We start from the raw sequence: 17549 nt of genomic DNA on the forward strand, positions 1-17549 counted from the left end.
ACTCAGCATGTCCATTTGGATACCAATTAGACATCTCATACTTGTTTCTGATGTCAACTCCTAATCTTTGCCCACCCTAGAGCCATAACTCTGTCTTGGAACTGCTTATGCTAAAAGCCTTGAGGTCATTATTGATTCCTCTCTATCCTCCATTAGAAAATCTTGTTACCTTTGCCTTATAACTGTATCTAGAATCCTAGTCTCTTTTCATCACTTCTCACCCTGGTTCAAGTCATTAATATCATCTCTTACCTGTATTACCCAGTAGTTATTTAACTGACCTCCCTGATTCCCATTGCTCAGCAGTCTATTCTCCATCCTCTTAAATCATTTAAATCAAATCTGACACTCTTGCTCAAAACCCTACAGCACTATTTCAGACTAAAAGATAAAGTCTTTGAGACACCAAGGTGATCAGACAGACCCTCTGATATTCTGTTGCAAAGTCATTTTTCTACTATTTTCAACCACAGGGGCCTGCTTGAACATACAGCTTATGTATTGGCTGTTCTCTTTGCCTGAAATATTTCAGATCTTTTAGATATTCACTTAAACTTTACCTTTGTGAGACTTAACACTGATTACCTATTTAAAGTCAAACCCCCTTACCCGTCCCCATATACATACTTCTCTTCCCCTTCTCCAGTATTATACATTGTACTTAACACGTTTTTGAAAACTAACATATTGTCATCTATGTGCCTCCCCCCAACTAAATGTTAGTTTTATAAGCTTCATGAGGGTAGGGATATTTTGTCTGGTTTACTGACTAGTCCTAAAAGATTACAACCATGCTTAATATATAGCAGATTATCAATAGATTTTCCTTGGATCCTTCCCTTCCCTTCCCTTGAATACTCCTTGATCTCTTTTTCTGTTATTGGTGTCAGTACCTATGAGTCAGTAATGAAATCTTGATATCACTTTCAGCTGCTCACTTACCCTTGCTTCCCTTCCCGTTCACTACATCCATCAAATGAATTCATGTAGTAAATTAACTTAATCCAGCACCTGGCACATTTAAACCCTCTACATATCATCATCACCTTTAACTAAGCTTTGGCAGTCTCTGTTTCTTCCTTTCCTCTCAGTTATCACTCCTGATACCTGAAGTATCGCAGTAGGCTTAATAGTCTCCCTATATAAATAAATAGTTTTGCCTCCGTCACCTTTTGCCTTCATTTTAGTCTTTCTCCTTTCCAATGTAACTTTTCCACAGTTTACATAGTTTTCTAATACACAGGTGGAATTGCGTTACACCCTTCTCAAAAACTTTCCGTCTGTCTTAATTGTCTGCTTGGGAAAATCCAAATATTCGGGTCCTCCTAGCTTACTCCTCCAGGCTCATCACTCGCTGTGGTTTTCTCCTGCTCACATAACTTGTTCACTTTCATATATCCAAATTTGCAGATGGTTTCTCTTTAGTCTGGACTACTACTTCTTAAATTCTTGAATTTTTACCTTAAAAAGCTTAACTCTCAAATATCACTTTGTTTCCTAAACCTCAATTAGAAATCACCAGTTAGTAGTGCCCTTTCCTTTTCCACAATAAGGTTATTCTACAACTTGACTCTTTTCTTCAAAGCCTCTACCCTTCCCCCACATATACTGAAAAACATATAGCAGTTCCCCAGTAAGTGAAGTGAGGTGCAGGTTTGTACTTTGTGAGAAAATAGAGGATGTAGGCTGAATTTCTAACCCTGTTTTCTGTACCTCCAGACTTTCTTAAGTCTTCATGGCTTATTCTGTTTTCATCTGTTCTCTTTGGGACCTTGCATCAGTTGTTACCACCTCCCCCATACTTTTTTATCTTTAGTGTCTACTGTTTAACTCCTACCCTCTGCCTGCAACTTAAGGTAATTATTATAATGAAACTTTACCTCAAATTTAGCATTTTGTTTTCCAGATATTTTAAGAGAATAATCTATGTCTTGTTCACTCTACTTTTTAATTTTTTTTAATAATTGTTTTAATGTTTACTTATATTTGAGAAAGAGAGAGAAAGCACAAGTTGGGGTGGGGCAGACAGAGAGGGAGACATAGAATCCGAAGCAGGTTCCAGGCTCTGAGCTGTCAGCACAGAGACCGACGCAGGGCTCGAACTCACGAACCGCAAGATCATGACCTGAGCCGAGGTCGGATGCCTAACCAACTGAGCCACCCTGCCACCCTCTACTTTTTAAATTTTTAATCCTCAGAACCATTTACCTACTCCCTCACTACTGCAATGAACTAACTATAGCAGGGTTACCAGTGGCATCTCAACTGCCAAATCCTATTACTTATTTTCAGTCCTTATTGATACTTGTGATACTTACCAATGTTGATTACCTTCCTTCATAAAACTCTTCTCACTGAAGCCATTTTTCTCTTGATTGTCTTCCTCTGCCTGATTATGCCTTCCTAAAGTCTCATTTGCTCTTCCTTTTAAATATTGGATATCCCATACACACACACACACACACACACACACACACACACACATACATACATACACATACACATAAATACATATTCATATAGTTAATAACTTTTTCCCTTTGGTGATCCACTAGTTTCATATACCTCCTGCAAACTTATGATGCCTCTTAATAAATATGTATCTATCTTATCTAATTCTGCTTAATTTTTTAGAGCTTCATGCCTTTATTGGTTCTTTCACAGCCATAATCTGAGATCTGTCCTTCAGAAAGAGTTTCCCTAGGACCTCTGAATTTGTGCCCCACTTTTTAGTGAGTCGAAAGGGTTAGTAGAATCTATGAGATTATCAAAATACTAGATAATACTTAGAATTTATAAGATGTAGAAACGAGTAAATACCTTGCCTTTAGGGCTGAACTCTACTGTGAGTCTGATAATCTAGACTTAACTGTTGTCAAAGGCTAGACATACTGTTGTCAAAGGGCCAGTCTCCACTGACTGAATTCTGTAAGCCCTAAGGGCACTTGCATACCCAAGACCCAGCTACACCTACAAACTAGTCTACCTCAGCCCATCACCCCTACCCACATCTAGGCCAAATAGGTTTAGATGACTGCTTTCTGATTTAAAGCTCTCTATTCTTTTTTTTTTTTTTTTTTTTAACGTTTTATTTATTTTTGAGACAGGGAGAGACAGAGCATGAACAGGGGAGGGTCAGAGAGAGGGAGACACAGAATCTGAAACAGGCTCCAGGCTCTGAGCTGTCAGCACAGAGCCCGACGCAGGGCTCCAACTCACGGACCGCGAGATCATGACCTGAGCCGAAGTCGGCCTCTTAGCCGACTGAGCCACCCAGGCGCCCCTAAAGTTTTCTATTCTTAAGGTAGTTCTTTCCCACTTGATACCAGTCACAATGATCTCCTACCACTAGACAAATAAAAAATCCAGCAAAACCAAAAATCCATCCTTGGCTTAACCAGTGGGTTTCGCTTGTTATTTTGATCGCTCATAAGCCTTTGTCAAGGCTTTTCTGTACATACAGCCATGACACAGATAAAGTATATTTTATTATTCCTAATTCTGAATTGGAGAGTCTTAATATATTTTTTAAATTTTTTTAATGTTTATTTTTGAGAGTGAGAGCGCAGAAGAGGCTTAATACATATTTATGGAAACGGTTGCTTTGAAAAGTTTTTTTGGCACATCCTTCATGCCACTTTGTACTCCTCCTTTTCCTCTTTAACTTAAGCTTATCTGACAAAGTCAGCTAGGCAGGCTAACCTCACTAGAGTTCAGCGGGGAGAATGCACGTTTTCCCAAGGGCAGGCAGCTAGCTCCATTAAAGCAAGGATTCAGTGAGCAGAGTCACACATGCTTACTTCCTTCTTTCAAACTCTCCAGTCAGATACTATTCCTCCTCCCATGTAATGATCTAAGGAGTGAAGGTCAGCAGTTTTTTCTTTCCAGTCCTTCTGCAAGGTCAAAAGCTCCTCTTTCACTTGTCTTCAGACTGGAGTTTGTGTGCTTCTGGAGGCCTAGCAAAACTTTCTAGGGCTACCATGCAGACAACTTTTGTATCTTTAACTTCCATTTGTATTATTTCCTGAAATCCCTCTACCTGAGAAAGTAGCAGTGTTCTACAGAGTCTCCTTAATTATTTCCGTTTTCAGGAGCAAAAGATTTCTCTTCACCAGAGAGAGTGTAATTATGGTGCACTGCCCCAGGGTGTAAAAACTTTCAAGGTGGGCAGAAACTTTCAGGTACCTAACAGACATAATTTGAAACGACAGTAAAGTCCAGCAAAAGCAAAAACCTTAAAAAATTTAACAAAAATGAAATGATTTGTCTTTTGGGCTTATATTTGAGCTCTGGTTTCATTAGTTAGCATATTGTGACATTTTCCATAAACTGAGTGTCATTGTTTTGACACATATATTTAAATGTACACATAATACACAAAACACTAGATTATGGGCAGGGAGTACACAGTTTGAAAACATCTTTTAGAGGACAAGGAAAGAAAACAGTTTGAAGATGATTTTCTCACTTTATGAATCAAAGAGGAAAATTTAATTGTTAATGTCACTTATTAAGAGATGTTATACTTTTATTCTTACTCATTGTTTTGACTATGAAAGTAACACCATTAAGTGCCCACTTTCACAAATAGAAACAGGGTACAGTTATATAAAATAAAATTGAAAGCCACCATCTTTCTGCCACCCCTCCTCCAGGCTCACTTTAGAGTAGTCATTAGCTTTATTTGTATCCTCTTTGCCTTTTTCTCTATTTCTACAAACAGAGCCACATAACAGGTTCCCTTCCCAGTGAGATCATTGGACAGCCATGTGCATTCTTTTCTTCTAACCAGTGTAATTTGGGAGCATATTACCAAGTATAGAACACTTAAAAAAATTGTTTTCACGTTTTTTTTATTTTGAGAAAATGTGCAAGCAGGGGAGGGGCCGAGAGAGGGGGAGAGAGATTCCCAAGCAGGCTCAGTGCTGATATAGCATAGAGCCCAATGCGGGGCTTAAACCCGTGAACCATGAGATCATGACGTGAGGCAAAATCCAAGAGTCAAACACTTAACTGACTGAGACACCCAGCTGCCCCATTAATGGCTGCCTAGTATTTTGTGAATGTGTACTGTTGTTAATTTATTCCCCCCATTCTTGGCATTGATGGATTTACCTTGTTTCCATTTATTGCCACTATAATCAGCTCTGCAATAGAAATTATTTTTTCACTATGGTTATTTTATAGAATAAATTCTTTGGATAAGCAGTTTGTAATTTTAATAGGAGGCTTTTGAATTACCTTTTCTAAAATACAACTATTTATACCCACAGCAGTATAGGAAGGAACTCATTTTCCCAAACTTGTGCTGATCCATGTTACCTTTTTTAATTTTGCAAAATTAATGAATAAAACATGGTAACTTATTATTTTAATTTACATTTTTTAGTGATTGTGAAAGCTATGTATCTGTCATTTATCCATTTTAAAATTAGATTATCTTATATCATTAATTTGATCTTGACATTTAAAAATATTATTTTCTCTTTACAGCGATTCGACTATAATCTTGATTAAATAGTAAATTGAACTAGATGACTTTGAATTTTATGGTATTCTAGTTCTCTTATGATAAAATGACATTGTGTGACAACTTTTTTTACAAAGTAAATCTGTTTTATTTATCCTTTAATAGTTAAGAGAAGAAAGCCGGAGGCTGGCCTTGGCTGCCAAAAGAGAAAAGAGAAAGGAGAAGAGACGAAAGAAAAAGGAAGAGCAAAGAAGAAAACTAGAAGAAATCGAAGCCAAAAATAAAGAGAACTTTGAACTCCAAGCTGCTCAAGAAAAAGAAAAGCATAAAGTTGAAGGTATTTTCTCTAACTTACCATCTAATTTGATTTATGTAATACATTGTATTCAAAATGATATTTCCTTAAATATCAGTAACTTAAGGTAAAAGTAGATTTCTGTCATTAGCCGTTAAGTATTGTGTGCTATTTTCATTTATTGACTTCTCCCTAGCTTTTTATTGTGAAGAATTTCAGAGCTACAAATTGAAAGAATGATAAAATGAACACCTGAGTACCTTCTACCTAGATACTAAAAATAAACATTTACCATATTTGCTTTATTTTTTTTTCTTTCTAAACATGTATATATTTTTTCTAAGCTATCTGAATGTAAGTTGCAAACATCTTGACATTGTACCTACAAAACTTCAACACTTACCCTAGGATGACATTTGCTTACATAATCACAATACCATTTATTATACCTACAAAATTAAGTGTAATTCCATAATATTGATAATCTTAAACATATTTAGAATTTTCTCAAACTGAGGAAGTTATTTTAACTGGATTCTAACTAAAAGATTATTTGATATTGAAAATATTGTGAGGAGAAACCACTGCCAGTAAGCCACCAAATATATATGTAGTGTGTGTGTGTGTGTGTGTGTGTGTAATTTCCCTCTCCTGCAGCCTTTTATTTTGAAAAATTTCAAACTACAGAAAGGTTTATGGATTAGTATGATGAACACCTGTATGTCACCTGGATTTTTATAATATTTTTGGCACATTAGTTCAATTTGTTTTTTTTCCTTTCTTTTTGAATAGATTACATGTAAACTGGGCACCCCATGCAGAATCATCACTAAATACTTGAATATGTATTTCCCAGAAAAAGAACATTATTTTATATAACCACAATAACATTATTATACCTGAGAAATTTAATAATTATATAATATGTGATATACAGTAATTATTCACATTTCCCAAATAACTGCCTACTATGTATTGTTTAGGACTTAGCACAGAGAGGAGATCAATCATATCTATTTCATTACTAATGAATGCTGGAATGATTGATGACTTTACATCTAATTGTCATCTAATAGTTGCAAAGTTACTCCTGATTTTATTGTTCTTCAAGTGCTTGAAGCTAAATATATTCTATGGGGCTCCTTGGTGGGTCAGTCAGTTAAGCGTCCAACTTTGGCTCAGGTCATGGTCTCACGGTTTGCGGGTTCGAGCCCTGCATCAGTCTCTGTGTTGACAGCTCAGAGCCTGGATCCTGCTTTGGATTCTGTGTCTCCCTCTCTGCCCTTCCCTGGCTCGTGCTGTGTCTCTCTCTCAAAAGTAAATAAACATTTAAAAAAAGAAAAAAAAAGCTAAATATATTTCGAATCACTTAGAACTGTCTAACTTGGTATTACTACTTTTACAGATGAGCCTGAAGTCTTGACAGAGCCTCCAAGTGCCACAACCACTACTACCATAGGTATATCTGCAACCTGGACAACTTTGGCAGGTTCCCATGGTAAAAGAAATAATACCATAACCACAACCAGTTCAAAGAGGAAAAACAGGAAAAATAAAATTACTCCAGAAAATGTTCAGATTATATTTGATGATCCACTACCAATCTCATATAGTCAGCCAGAGAAGGTAAATGGAGAGTCCAAGAGCAGCAGTACCAGCGAGAGTGGGGACAGTGATAACATGAGGATTTCCAGCTGCAGTGATGAAAGTAGTAACAGCAACAGCAGCCGAAAGAGTGACAATCATTCACCTGCTGTGGTGACTACCACGATGACCAGCAAGAAGCAGCCATCAGTTCTGGTTACATTTCCAAAGGAGGAGAGAAAATCTGTTTCTGGAAAGGCTTCAATAAAGTAAGTCCCAATTTTCACTTTTATTATTTATAGTATCATCATGAAATGCTTTGTTGCTGAATTTTTTAGTAAAGCAAGCAAATTAATTGGCAAAATAAGGGTTTGTCTGTGCTAAAGAAGTCACAGTTTCATTTTAATTGAAGAATAAGCTATTTTTTAAGTTTTGTATTAATGAAAGAGAAAATTATTTTTACTATGTAACTTCTTTATTTTAGTTGTTAAATTTAGCCCATGAAAAGTATTGACTATGGTTTCTCAGGGGTTATTACTGTAATTCATCTCTGCTAATTTTGACCTCATGATAGTATCTTCTTAAAAATTGTCTGTTCATATTATGCTACATATTGAAAAGTGAAAAATAAGTTCTTTATTTGTTTACCATATTTACTCCAAAATAAAAGAATAAAATTATGTAATAGATTGCCTCTATTATTTAAAACTCTATATTCTGTATTTAATGTATTTTTCCCCTCTGTTAAAGATTGTCAGAGACTATCAATGAAGTGACCAGTAATTCTCTGTCTACTTGCACAAAATCTGGTCCGTCTCCCCTTTCCTCTCCAAATGGGAAGTTAACAGTAGCAAGTCCTAAGCGTGGACAAAAGAGGGAAGAAGGATGGAAGGAAGTTGTAAGAAGGTGAGTGACTGTTCCTTGTTTTTCTCATTCTTTATATGTGAGATGTTGTTTACCTTACAGTTAGATTCCTCCCACTATTCCAAAGGTTGCAAAGAAACTGGTGGCCCTAGGCTGAATCTGAATCTAGCCAACAGAGATAGCCTATACCATACTGTAGATGAGAAAAACAATTGGATATAAATGCTTTTAAAATTAGGAGATTTTACATTAAAAAGTTACATAATTGCAGTATCTGCTTGACCCTAGGTATTTGCTGTCTGGTAGAAAACTAATGTAAATACTTTAAGGTGATAAATTGTGTTTCGAGTACTCAACTTGGTAATCTCAGAGCCCAGTATGTGGTATCTTTTACATACTTGTAAGTGTTTGAAGAATGAATAAGTATTGGTTTTAAACTATTGTTGTTTGTAAACCACAGGATATCTTTATTTTAAGAATTTTAGGACTAAAATATTTGTTTATAGTTTGCTTGAAATTTTTAATGTTATGTATATTAAACAAGTAAAACAGTATCCCAGAAACTAAAAGGTCATAAGATCCCACAGAGAATGTATTGTAAATCTTCGATAACCTATTTTAAAGAACTTCCCACAAATTCCAACAAAAAATTAAAGTTTTGAGTATTTGAACTAAGAGCTGTGATGAACCAAACTTATTCCGATTAATCCCACAATGCACTGTATAGTTTTTTTTCATATTTTTGACCAAAGCCTCCCCGCACCACCATCTCTATCTTCATCTCTGTCTCTGTCTCTCTCTCACATTCATGCACATCGCACACGCACTCATTCACGTACACACACTAATTTTGTACTAACCAAAATCACAACATTAGAGTAATGTCTATACAAAAGTATGGTAACTCAGTTTTTCTCCATGTATTTTATATTGTGGTATACTAAGAAATTCTTAACTAATTTGAAAGTAATGATCACTGACTTATTATTATTCCCTTCAAAGGAATTATTAAGTAACTTAGTTATGTGTATAAAAGTACAGGGGTCATACCTTACCTTTTAAAAAATACAACATTTTAATTTAATATCTAATCTACCATTCTAAATAAATAATTTGCTTCTTCAATAAAGCATGGTTGGCTCATCTTCTGATGCCTCTAAAATAATACAAGGTAACAATGCATTTTTAATATCATCCTTTCAGTTACATATTAGAGAATAAAAAGAATGTGAGTCAAACACCCAGAAGTGCCCACAAGAAGCGTTACTTGTTTCTTCAGGCTGGATTAGGTGCCCCAACCAGTGTATCTTCATGATACCTTATTGGAGCACTCGTGGCATGATGTTCTTTTCCTACTTGGTATCTACATAGTCAGTCTATGTGGGCAGGAACCTATGTCTGTCTTATTTGCCATTAGTATTTGCACTAACACAGTGCATGTCTACATAGTATGTACTTTATAGATATTAACAAATGATGAAAGTCAAAAAACCAAACCATCTTTGGTAATGAGATGAGAAGCTATGATAAAAGCGCTTGCTTACGTGACCTCTCTCATTTTTTCTCTCTCCTGTCACTTAGTTGTCTTTTATCACCTAGAGTAAGAATAGATAGAAGAGGCTAACTCAACAATAATCTATTCTGTGTTTATAGAAATGTATTTTAGTAATCCTCTCTCCTCAATATTTTAATCATAACCACTGATATTAGTGATATATCTTAATTTACCTTTGCAACTTTTAAACAGGTCAAAGAAAGTATCTGTTCCATCAACTGTGATATCCAGAGTGATTGGAAGAGGAGGCTGTAATATTAATGCCATTCGGGAGTTCACTGGTGCACACATAGATATTGATAAGCAGAAAGACAAGACAGGAGACCGGATAATAACCATAAGGCAAAACTTTGTCTCTTTTGTTTTCTCCCTTTGTGTTTTACTGCATTATACTTTAATGAAATACAAGCATTTGAGTTTTCACTGGAACTTTGTGTTTAATAGCATACTTTTTTTAAATGGGAATTTGATTAGTGTTTGAGAAGAAAACCTTTACAGTTTTTTTCTCTAATTCATATGCTCTTGTGAAATATTTCAAAGGGCTCTAAAGAATTTTTCTTTTGTGAGTGTGTGACAGAGGCTTAATCTTTTCCTTACATAAACTGTTCATACAACATTCTTAAAATTTTATTCTGAGACTTTTTAAGAAGGAATAGGTTTCTTACCCATTTTAAGCAGTAGGTTTCCCTTTTGCCCTTAAATTAACTTTTGAGATTTATTATTCTGAGGTTGTATCCTTAGACTATGAGGTCAGTAATAGATTTAACTCTGAAATGAGTATTTGTCTTACATTGAAGATGTCTGTACCTTAATCCCCTTTAAATAAAGATAGAATATTCTAAGAAATCATAAGTTTGGTTATGAAAGGCAGGTGCCCCTTAGGAGCTGATAGTTATATAGTCTACCTTTAAGGGAGGCAGTTAGCCATCTCTATTTTGTATTTGTTCTCCTATCTTGTTTTTCCCTTTCCTGGGATAGGTGGGTAGTCCCAACCTGCTTTATCTAGACAAGAGGGAAGCAGATACCTTCTATGAGTAATTTCCCCCTTAGGGTTTCCATAAGGCTTTCCTTGCAATCAAATATTTTCCTGAAGATTTAACACTAGGGTTTGACCTGATGCCCATTGTTGGCCCTGTCAGGATTCCTCTCTCCTTCTGAGACATCTTTTCAGAGGAAGTATGAGAATCATTCTAATAGAGTTTAGTCAGAGGTGGGGGTCATAGATGGGGTCATCTTAGGTACCGGGACTTAAAATAAAACACTATTATTTTTACTCAGTTTTTTTGTTATTGTTCTTTGTTTACTTATATTGCTTTTAACATTGACCAACTGTTTAATTACAGTGTTATGGATTACATAGGCTTTTAAATGCAGTGGTTTTTCTAACTGTAATGCATTTTACGATGGGAAAATGACTTCTTAGTCTAAGGAAGCAATAGCAAAATGCATTTTTGAAAAGTCGTTTACTATTCCTTTGAAAAATATAACGGCATACCAGGCCAGTTTATTGCTCTGTTTGCAGAATACCTCAAGAATAGTCAGAAAATTGCTGCCTGACCTTTGTTATTTGTTCTCTGTATGTATGTGTACACTCACACAAATGAATTTAGGCTATGCCTATTAAAAAGGAGGGGAAATTGGACCTAACTTTTTCTTCTTGGTCAACTTACAGGGGTGGCACTGAATCAACAAGACAGGCAACTCAGTTGATCAATGCTCTGATCAAGGATCCAGACAAAGAAATTGATGAACTTATTCCAAAGAATCGTTTGAAAAGCTCCTCAGCAAATTCCAAAATAGGGTCATCAGCACCTACCACCACTGCTGCTAACAGTTCCTTAATGGGAATTAAAATGACGACTGTAGCTCTGTCATCAACATCTCAAACTGCCACAGCACTCACGGTGCCTGCAATTTCTTCTGCATCTACTCATAAAACCATTAAGAACCCAGTGAATAATGTGAGGCCTGGTTTTCCAGTTTCTCTTCCATTAGCATATCCTCCTCCACAGTTTGCACATGCTTTGCTTGCTGCTCAGACTTTCCAGCAGATCCGTCCACCAAGGTTGCCCATGACCCACTTTGGAGGTACTTTTCCACCAGCTCAATCCACTTGGGGTCCTTTTCCTGTCAGGCCTTTGAGCCCTGCCAGAGCTACTAACTCGCCTAAGCCTCACATGGTGCCTCGCCATAGCAATCAGAATAGCAGTGGTTCTCAGGTGAATTCAGCAGGTTCTTTAACTTCAAGTCCAACAACTACAACCAGTTCATCAGCTTCAACGGTGCCTGGTACATCTACAAATGGCAGTCCAAGTTCACCTTCTGTCAGAAGGCAGCTTTTTGTCACAGTTGTGAAGACATCCAATGCCACCACCACAACAGTCACAACCACAGCAAGCAACAACAGCACTGCACCCACAAATGCCACATATCCTATGCCTACTGCCAAAGAACACTACCCAGTATCATCCCCATCTTCCCCATCACCACCAGCCCAGTCAGGAGGGGTTTCTAGAAACAGCCCTTTGGATTGTGGAACAGCATCTCCAAATAAAGGGGCATCTTCCTCTGAACAGGAAGCAGGTAGTCCACCAGTAGTAGAAACAGCAAACAGTAGACTTTCAAACAGCAGCAGTTCTTCTGGGAGTTCATCAGTTCATTCTACTCAGCAACAACCTCCGGGATCTGTTTCTCAGGAGCCAAGACCACCTCTTCAGCAGTCTCAGGTTCCTCCCCCGGAAGTTAGAATGACTGTTCCTCCTTTAGCAACAACAAGTTCTGCTCCAGTGGCGGTGCCTTCTACTGCCCCAGTGACTTACCCTATGCCTCAGACACAAATGGGATGCTCCCAGCCTGCTCCTAAAATGGAAACCCCTGCTATTAGACCACCCTCTCATGGCACAACGGCCCCTCACAAGAATCCAGCTCCAGTGCAGAGTTCATCTGTTGCAGTCCTAAGTGTCAATCACATTAAAAGACCTCACAGTGTTCCCTCTTCTGTCCAGCTACCTTCAACCTTAAGTACACAAAGTGCTTGTCAAAATTCAGTACATCCAGCAAATAAGCCTATTGCTCCCAATTTCAGTGCCCCCTTACCATTTGGGCCCTTTAGCACATTGTTTGAAAACAGCCCTACTTCTGCTCATGCCTTCTGGGGAGGATCTGTTGTTTCATCTCAGTCAACGCCAGAATCTATGCTATCAGGAAAATCCTCATATTTGCCAAATTCAGATCCTTTACATCAGTCTGATACTTCCAAAGCTCCAGGTTTTAGACCACCATTACAGAGACCCGCTCCAAGTCCCTCAGGTGAGTTTGTATTTTCTAACATTCTGCAGCTGTTCCTTTATACAAGTGATAGGAAAACTCTTGGTCATTTTCTAATATTTTTATTCCATGAATGGGCCAGATAGAGATTGTTGTATTTAGTTCACTTAAATGCTGTTTTGAGTATTAGATGTGTTGAGTATGGGTTTTTATATTTTAATTATTTTTTTTAAGTTTTTTAATTTATTTTGAGAGAGACAGAAACAGCGCAAGTGGGGAAGGGGCAGAGAGAGAGAGAATGAATCCCAGGCAGGCTCTATGCTGGCAGCGCGGGGCTCGAACCCACAAAACCTTGAGATTATGACCTGAGCTGAAACCAAGAGTAGGACGCTCAACCGACTGAGCCACACAGGTGCTCCAAGTATGACGTTTTTCAAAAAAGTCTTTTTAGAAGCCACAGTGGACTTTATCTTGAATTTCCCACAGATAAATTTCTTCGTCAGATATATTTTTCTCTCTCAAAATAAAGCAGTCTTTTTTGTTTTAATAAATTAAAATTTAAAAATGTTTATTTCAAAAAGTAATAAAGCTTTTTAAAATTTGATTTCATTTCTGTCTTTTTTGTTTTTAAAATAATGAGAAAAACAGGGGCATCTGGGTGGTTCAGTCAGTTGAGCGTCTCACTTTGGCTCAGGTCATGATCGCACCATCCATGCGTCCAGCTCTGTGCTGACAGCTCGGAGCCTGGAGTCTGTTTCAGATTCTGTGCCTCTCTCTCTGTCCCTCCCCCACTCATGCTCTGTCTCTTTCTCAAAAATAAATAAATATAAAAAAAAGAAAATAAAAAAAATAATGAGAAAAATACAGAGCCACATAGTTTTAATAAGGTAGCTCCTAATCGTATGTGCTCTTCAAATTAAAATTGAATAAAATTAGAAATTCCTCTTGGTCAAACTAGCCGTTTATTGAAAACTGTATAAAACTGACATACATCACTGTGTAGGTTTAAGGTGTACAGCATAATGATTTGACTTATATTGTGAAACGATTACTGTAATAAGTTTAATTAGCATCCATCATCATATAGATACAATAAAAAAGAGGGAAAAATTATTTTTCCTTGTGATTTTTTTTTTTCCCTCTTAGGATTTTACTCTCTTAACAACTTTCATATATATCCTGCGGCAGTGTTAACTATAGTCATCATGTTGTACATTACATCCTTGTGGTACTCATTTATCCTATAAATACCTTTTCATCCTCCAGTTCCCCTTTCTCCCACCTCTGGTAATCACAAATCTGATCTTTTTCTATGCATTTGTTTGTTTTTAGATTCCACATATTGAGATCATACAGTATTTGCCTTTCTCTGTCTGACTTACTTCAATTACTGTAATTCCCTCCAGGTCCATCCATGTTGTTGCAAATGGCAGGATTTCCTTCCTTTTTATGGCTGAATAATATTCCTGTGTGTGTGTGTGTGCGCGCGCGCGTGCACGCGCACATATGTATGCATGTGCATTCACGACATCTTTATCCATTCATCTGTTGATGGACACCTTGGTTGTTTCCATGTCTTGGCTATTGTAATAATGCTTCTGTGAACATGGGAATGCAGATACCTTTTTGAGTTAATGATTTTGTTTCCTTTGCTGTATTTCCAGAAGTGGAATTGCTGGTTTATATATAGCAGTTCTATTTTTAATTTTTTGTGCAGTCTCCATACTGTTTTTCATTGTGACTCTAAGCTGGCCTTATTTCAATATTTAATAAGCACATATGGCTAGTGGCTACTGTAATAGAAAGTACAATATCAAATATATGTTTTCTTGGAAAGCTCTATTATCATTTAATATGATGCTGGTATTTATAGAGAACTTAAAGATCTCCTAGTTGTGAGTGATTGCTTTTTTTTTAACTTTTTACTTTGAAATGTTTTAAATTTATAGAAGAATTCTTCTGTAATTACCCATCTTCCCCTAGTATAAATATTTTATATAATCCTTTATTTTTTAAAACTAAGAAGTTAATATTGGTATAGTACAATTGACTACAGACTTTATTCAGATTTCACCGGTTTTTCCAATAATGTTCTTTTTCTGTTGCATTGTCCAATTTGGGATACCAAGTTGCCTCTAGAGCTATGTATTTTGATGTGAACATTTCAAGTAATTAAAGATAAGCCATACCAGAGATAGACAAACTATTGTCCATGGGCCAAAAATGGCCTGCTGCCTATTTTTACATTTGTTACGTTTTAAAATTGAGATTTAATAATAGTGTAAGATTTTTTTAATGATTAAAAATATTTTTTAGGGGCGCCTGGGTGGCGCAGTCGGTTAAGCGTCCGACTTCAGCCAGGTCACGATCTCACGCTCCGTGAGTTCGTGCCCCGCGTCAGGCTCTGGGCTGATGGCTCAGAGCCTGGAGCCTGTTTCCGCTTCTGTGCCTCCCTCTCTCTCTGCCCCTCCCCCGTTCATGCTCTGTCTCTCTCTGTCCCAAAAATAAATAAAAAACGTTGAAAAAAAAATTAAAAAAAAAAATATTTTTTAAATAATACTGTGTGGCACCAAAAAAATAGGAATTTGAATTTCAGTGTTCATAAGTAAAGTTTTATTGGAACACAGCCATGCCCATTCATTTACATATTGTGTTATAGCTACTTTCATGCTTTAATGATAGCCTGAAAATATTTACTATTCAGCCTTTTGCAGAAATGTTGCTAACCTGATCTGTGTTATTGAAGAGATGACATTCTGGGACTAAAAATTTCTAAATTTAATGGGAACTGGATGTAATTTTTACCTATTCCTAGGACATGTGAATACAATGTAATGAACATGGTCAGTAAATGTTTCTTTGCTGGGGACTGATGGAAGTATTTATGTGTACTTACAAAATAATACAATTTCTCTTGAGTACTGAAATGTTAGAATTAAAAGATCATCATATGCCAATGCATTGGAAATGTTTTTATATTTCATATTTATGATATTTGGAATTTATTGAAAATACTTCACTTTTCAGGGGCGCCTGGGTGGCTCAGTCGGTTAAGCGTCCGACTTCGGCTCAGGTCACGATCTCGCGGTCCGGGAGTTTGAGCCCCGCGTCAGGCTCTGGGCTGATGGCTCAGAGCCTGGAGCCTGCTTCCGATTCTGTGTCTCCCTCTCTCTCTGCCCCTCCCCCGTTCATGCTCTGTCTCTCTCTGTCTCAAAAATAAATAAACGTTAAAAAAAAATTAAAAAAAGAAAAAAAAAAGAAAATACTTCACTTTTCAAAACAAGGTGAATTCTAGGTAGTGTGTTGAGAAAGACTAAAATTAAGATTTGGAGAAAAAGGAAACAAATTCTTATTTTTGTGGAAGGGTAGGAAAAAAAGGCCAGCTCTATAAAGGAACTGAGGTTTTTGGGGGTGTATAGTTGATTAGAGCCAAAGTTAGCATGAAGTTTAATTTGAGAGTCTGTTGGGAATACTACTCAATTCAGGTCAGCAAAACAGGCATGTTTGCCTTCACAGTTCTACCACAAATACCACACTCAAGAGAATTAACATTAATTAGACAATACCAACCAATATGTAGTACCATCCTCCCATATATAACCATTGTGCCTGTGTGTTTCTTTGTTTCTTTCTTTTTTTTTCCTTTTCATCCAAGATTCAGTCAAGGTTCACACATTGCTTTTGGCTGCCATGTTTCTGTGGTCTCCCCCAGTCTAAAATCTCACTACCTTCCTTTGTTTTTCTTGACATGAATCCTTTGAAGAGTCCAGTTGTTCTGAAGAATGTCCCACATTTTAGATTAGATTCATCTGTTTCCTTAGTCCATGATTGATTAGATTCATCTGTTTCCTTAGTCCATGATTACATTCAAGTCAAACATTTGGCAGGAACTTCAAATGGGTGATGTTTTGAACCTCACACTGTATTACATCAGGAGGCATTCACTGAAGATTGTTTCACTATTAGCTATAGAAAGGATGGCCACTTAAGATGCTGATCATCAGATCTGTCCATTCTAGAAGGATAGCTATGTTTTTCTCCCCCCTATAGTTTTTTTAGACTTTTTTTTTTTGCATATACATGATTGAGTTTATTATAAAAAAGGTAAGAAAAAATGGGGTTTGAGATAGGAAGGATACAGGTGGATAGGCCTCAACAGCACTGCCACTGATCTACCTGTTCTTTCACATCAAGAAATTGATCTTGCGAGTCATTTCCATGTTGTAGATCCACTGGCAGGTTTCATAGCTTCCCCTCTGTCATCGGCGACAAGGCTTTTCATAGTACCACCGCCATCGCTTAATGTCCTCAATGAGCCCATCCATGGTGAGGATTCTGTTTAAGGTCCTGTGGGTACCTTCCACATTTCCTTCCTGTACCATCACAGTCCTGGCAATGAACTTCAGATGTTTTGCCATGACCTTGGGATTTAAATCTTTACTCTGCAGGACCCCATGCTCTCCAGAGCCAGCTGCTGGGAACCTTAGCTCCTAGACTTTATTTTTTAAATAGCA

General features: G+C 37.0%; 1 protein-coding gene across 7 annotated transcripts in view; it reads left to right on the plus strand.

Moving 5' to 3' along the window:
* ANKRD17 (ankyrin repeat domain 17) overlaps nucleotides 1-17549 on the plus strand; it is a 164075-nt gene that overhangs the window by 134168 nt on the left and 12358 nt on the right. For all 7 annotated transcript variants that reach the window (XM_058722305.1, XM_058722306.1, XM_058722310.1 and 4 more), the window contains 5 exons: nucleotides 5636-5807; nucleotides 7171-7618; nucleotides 8100-8255; nucleotides 9961-10110; nucleotides 11441-13077. In XM_058722305.1, coding sequence (XP_058578288.1) covers nucleotides 5636-5807; nucleotides 7171-7618; nucleotides 8100-8255; nucleotides 9961-10110; nucleotides 11441-13077 — 2563 coding nt within the window. The remainder of the gene's footprint in view (nucleotides 1-5635; nucleotides 5808-7170; nucleotides 7619-8099; nucleotides 8256-9960; nucleotides 10111-11440; nucleotides 13078-17549) is intronic.

The sequence above is a fragment of the Neofelis nebulosa genome, chromosome 3, assembly GCF_028018385.1.
Source record: "Neofelis nebulosa isolate mNeoNeb1 chromosome 3, mNeoNeb1.pri, whole genome shotgun sequence".
NCBI lineage: Eukaryota > Metazoa > Chordata > Mammalia > Carnivora > Felidae > Neofelis > Neofelis nebulosa.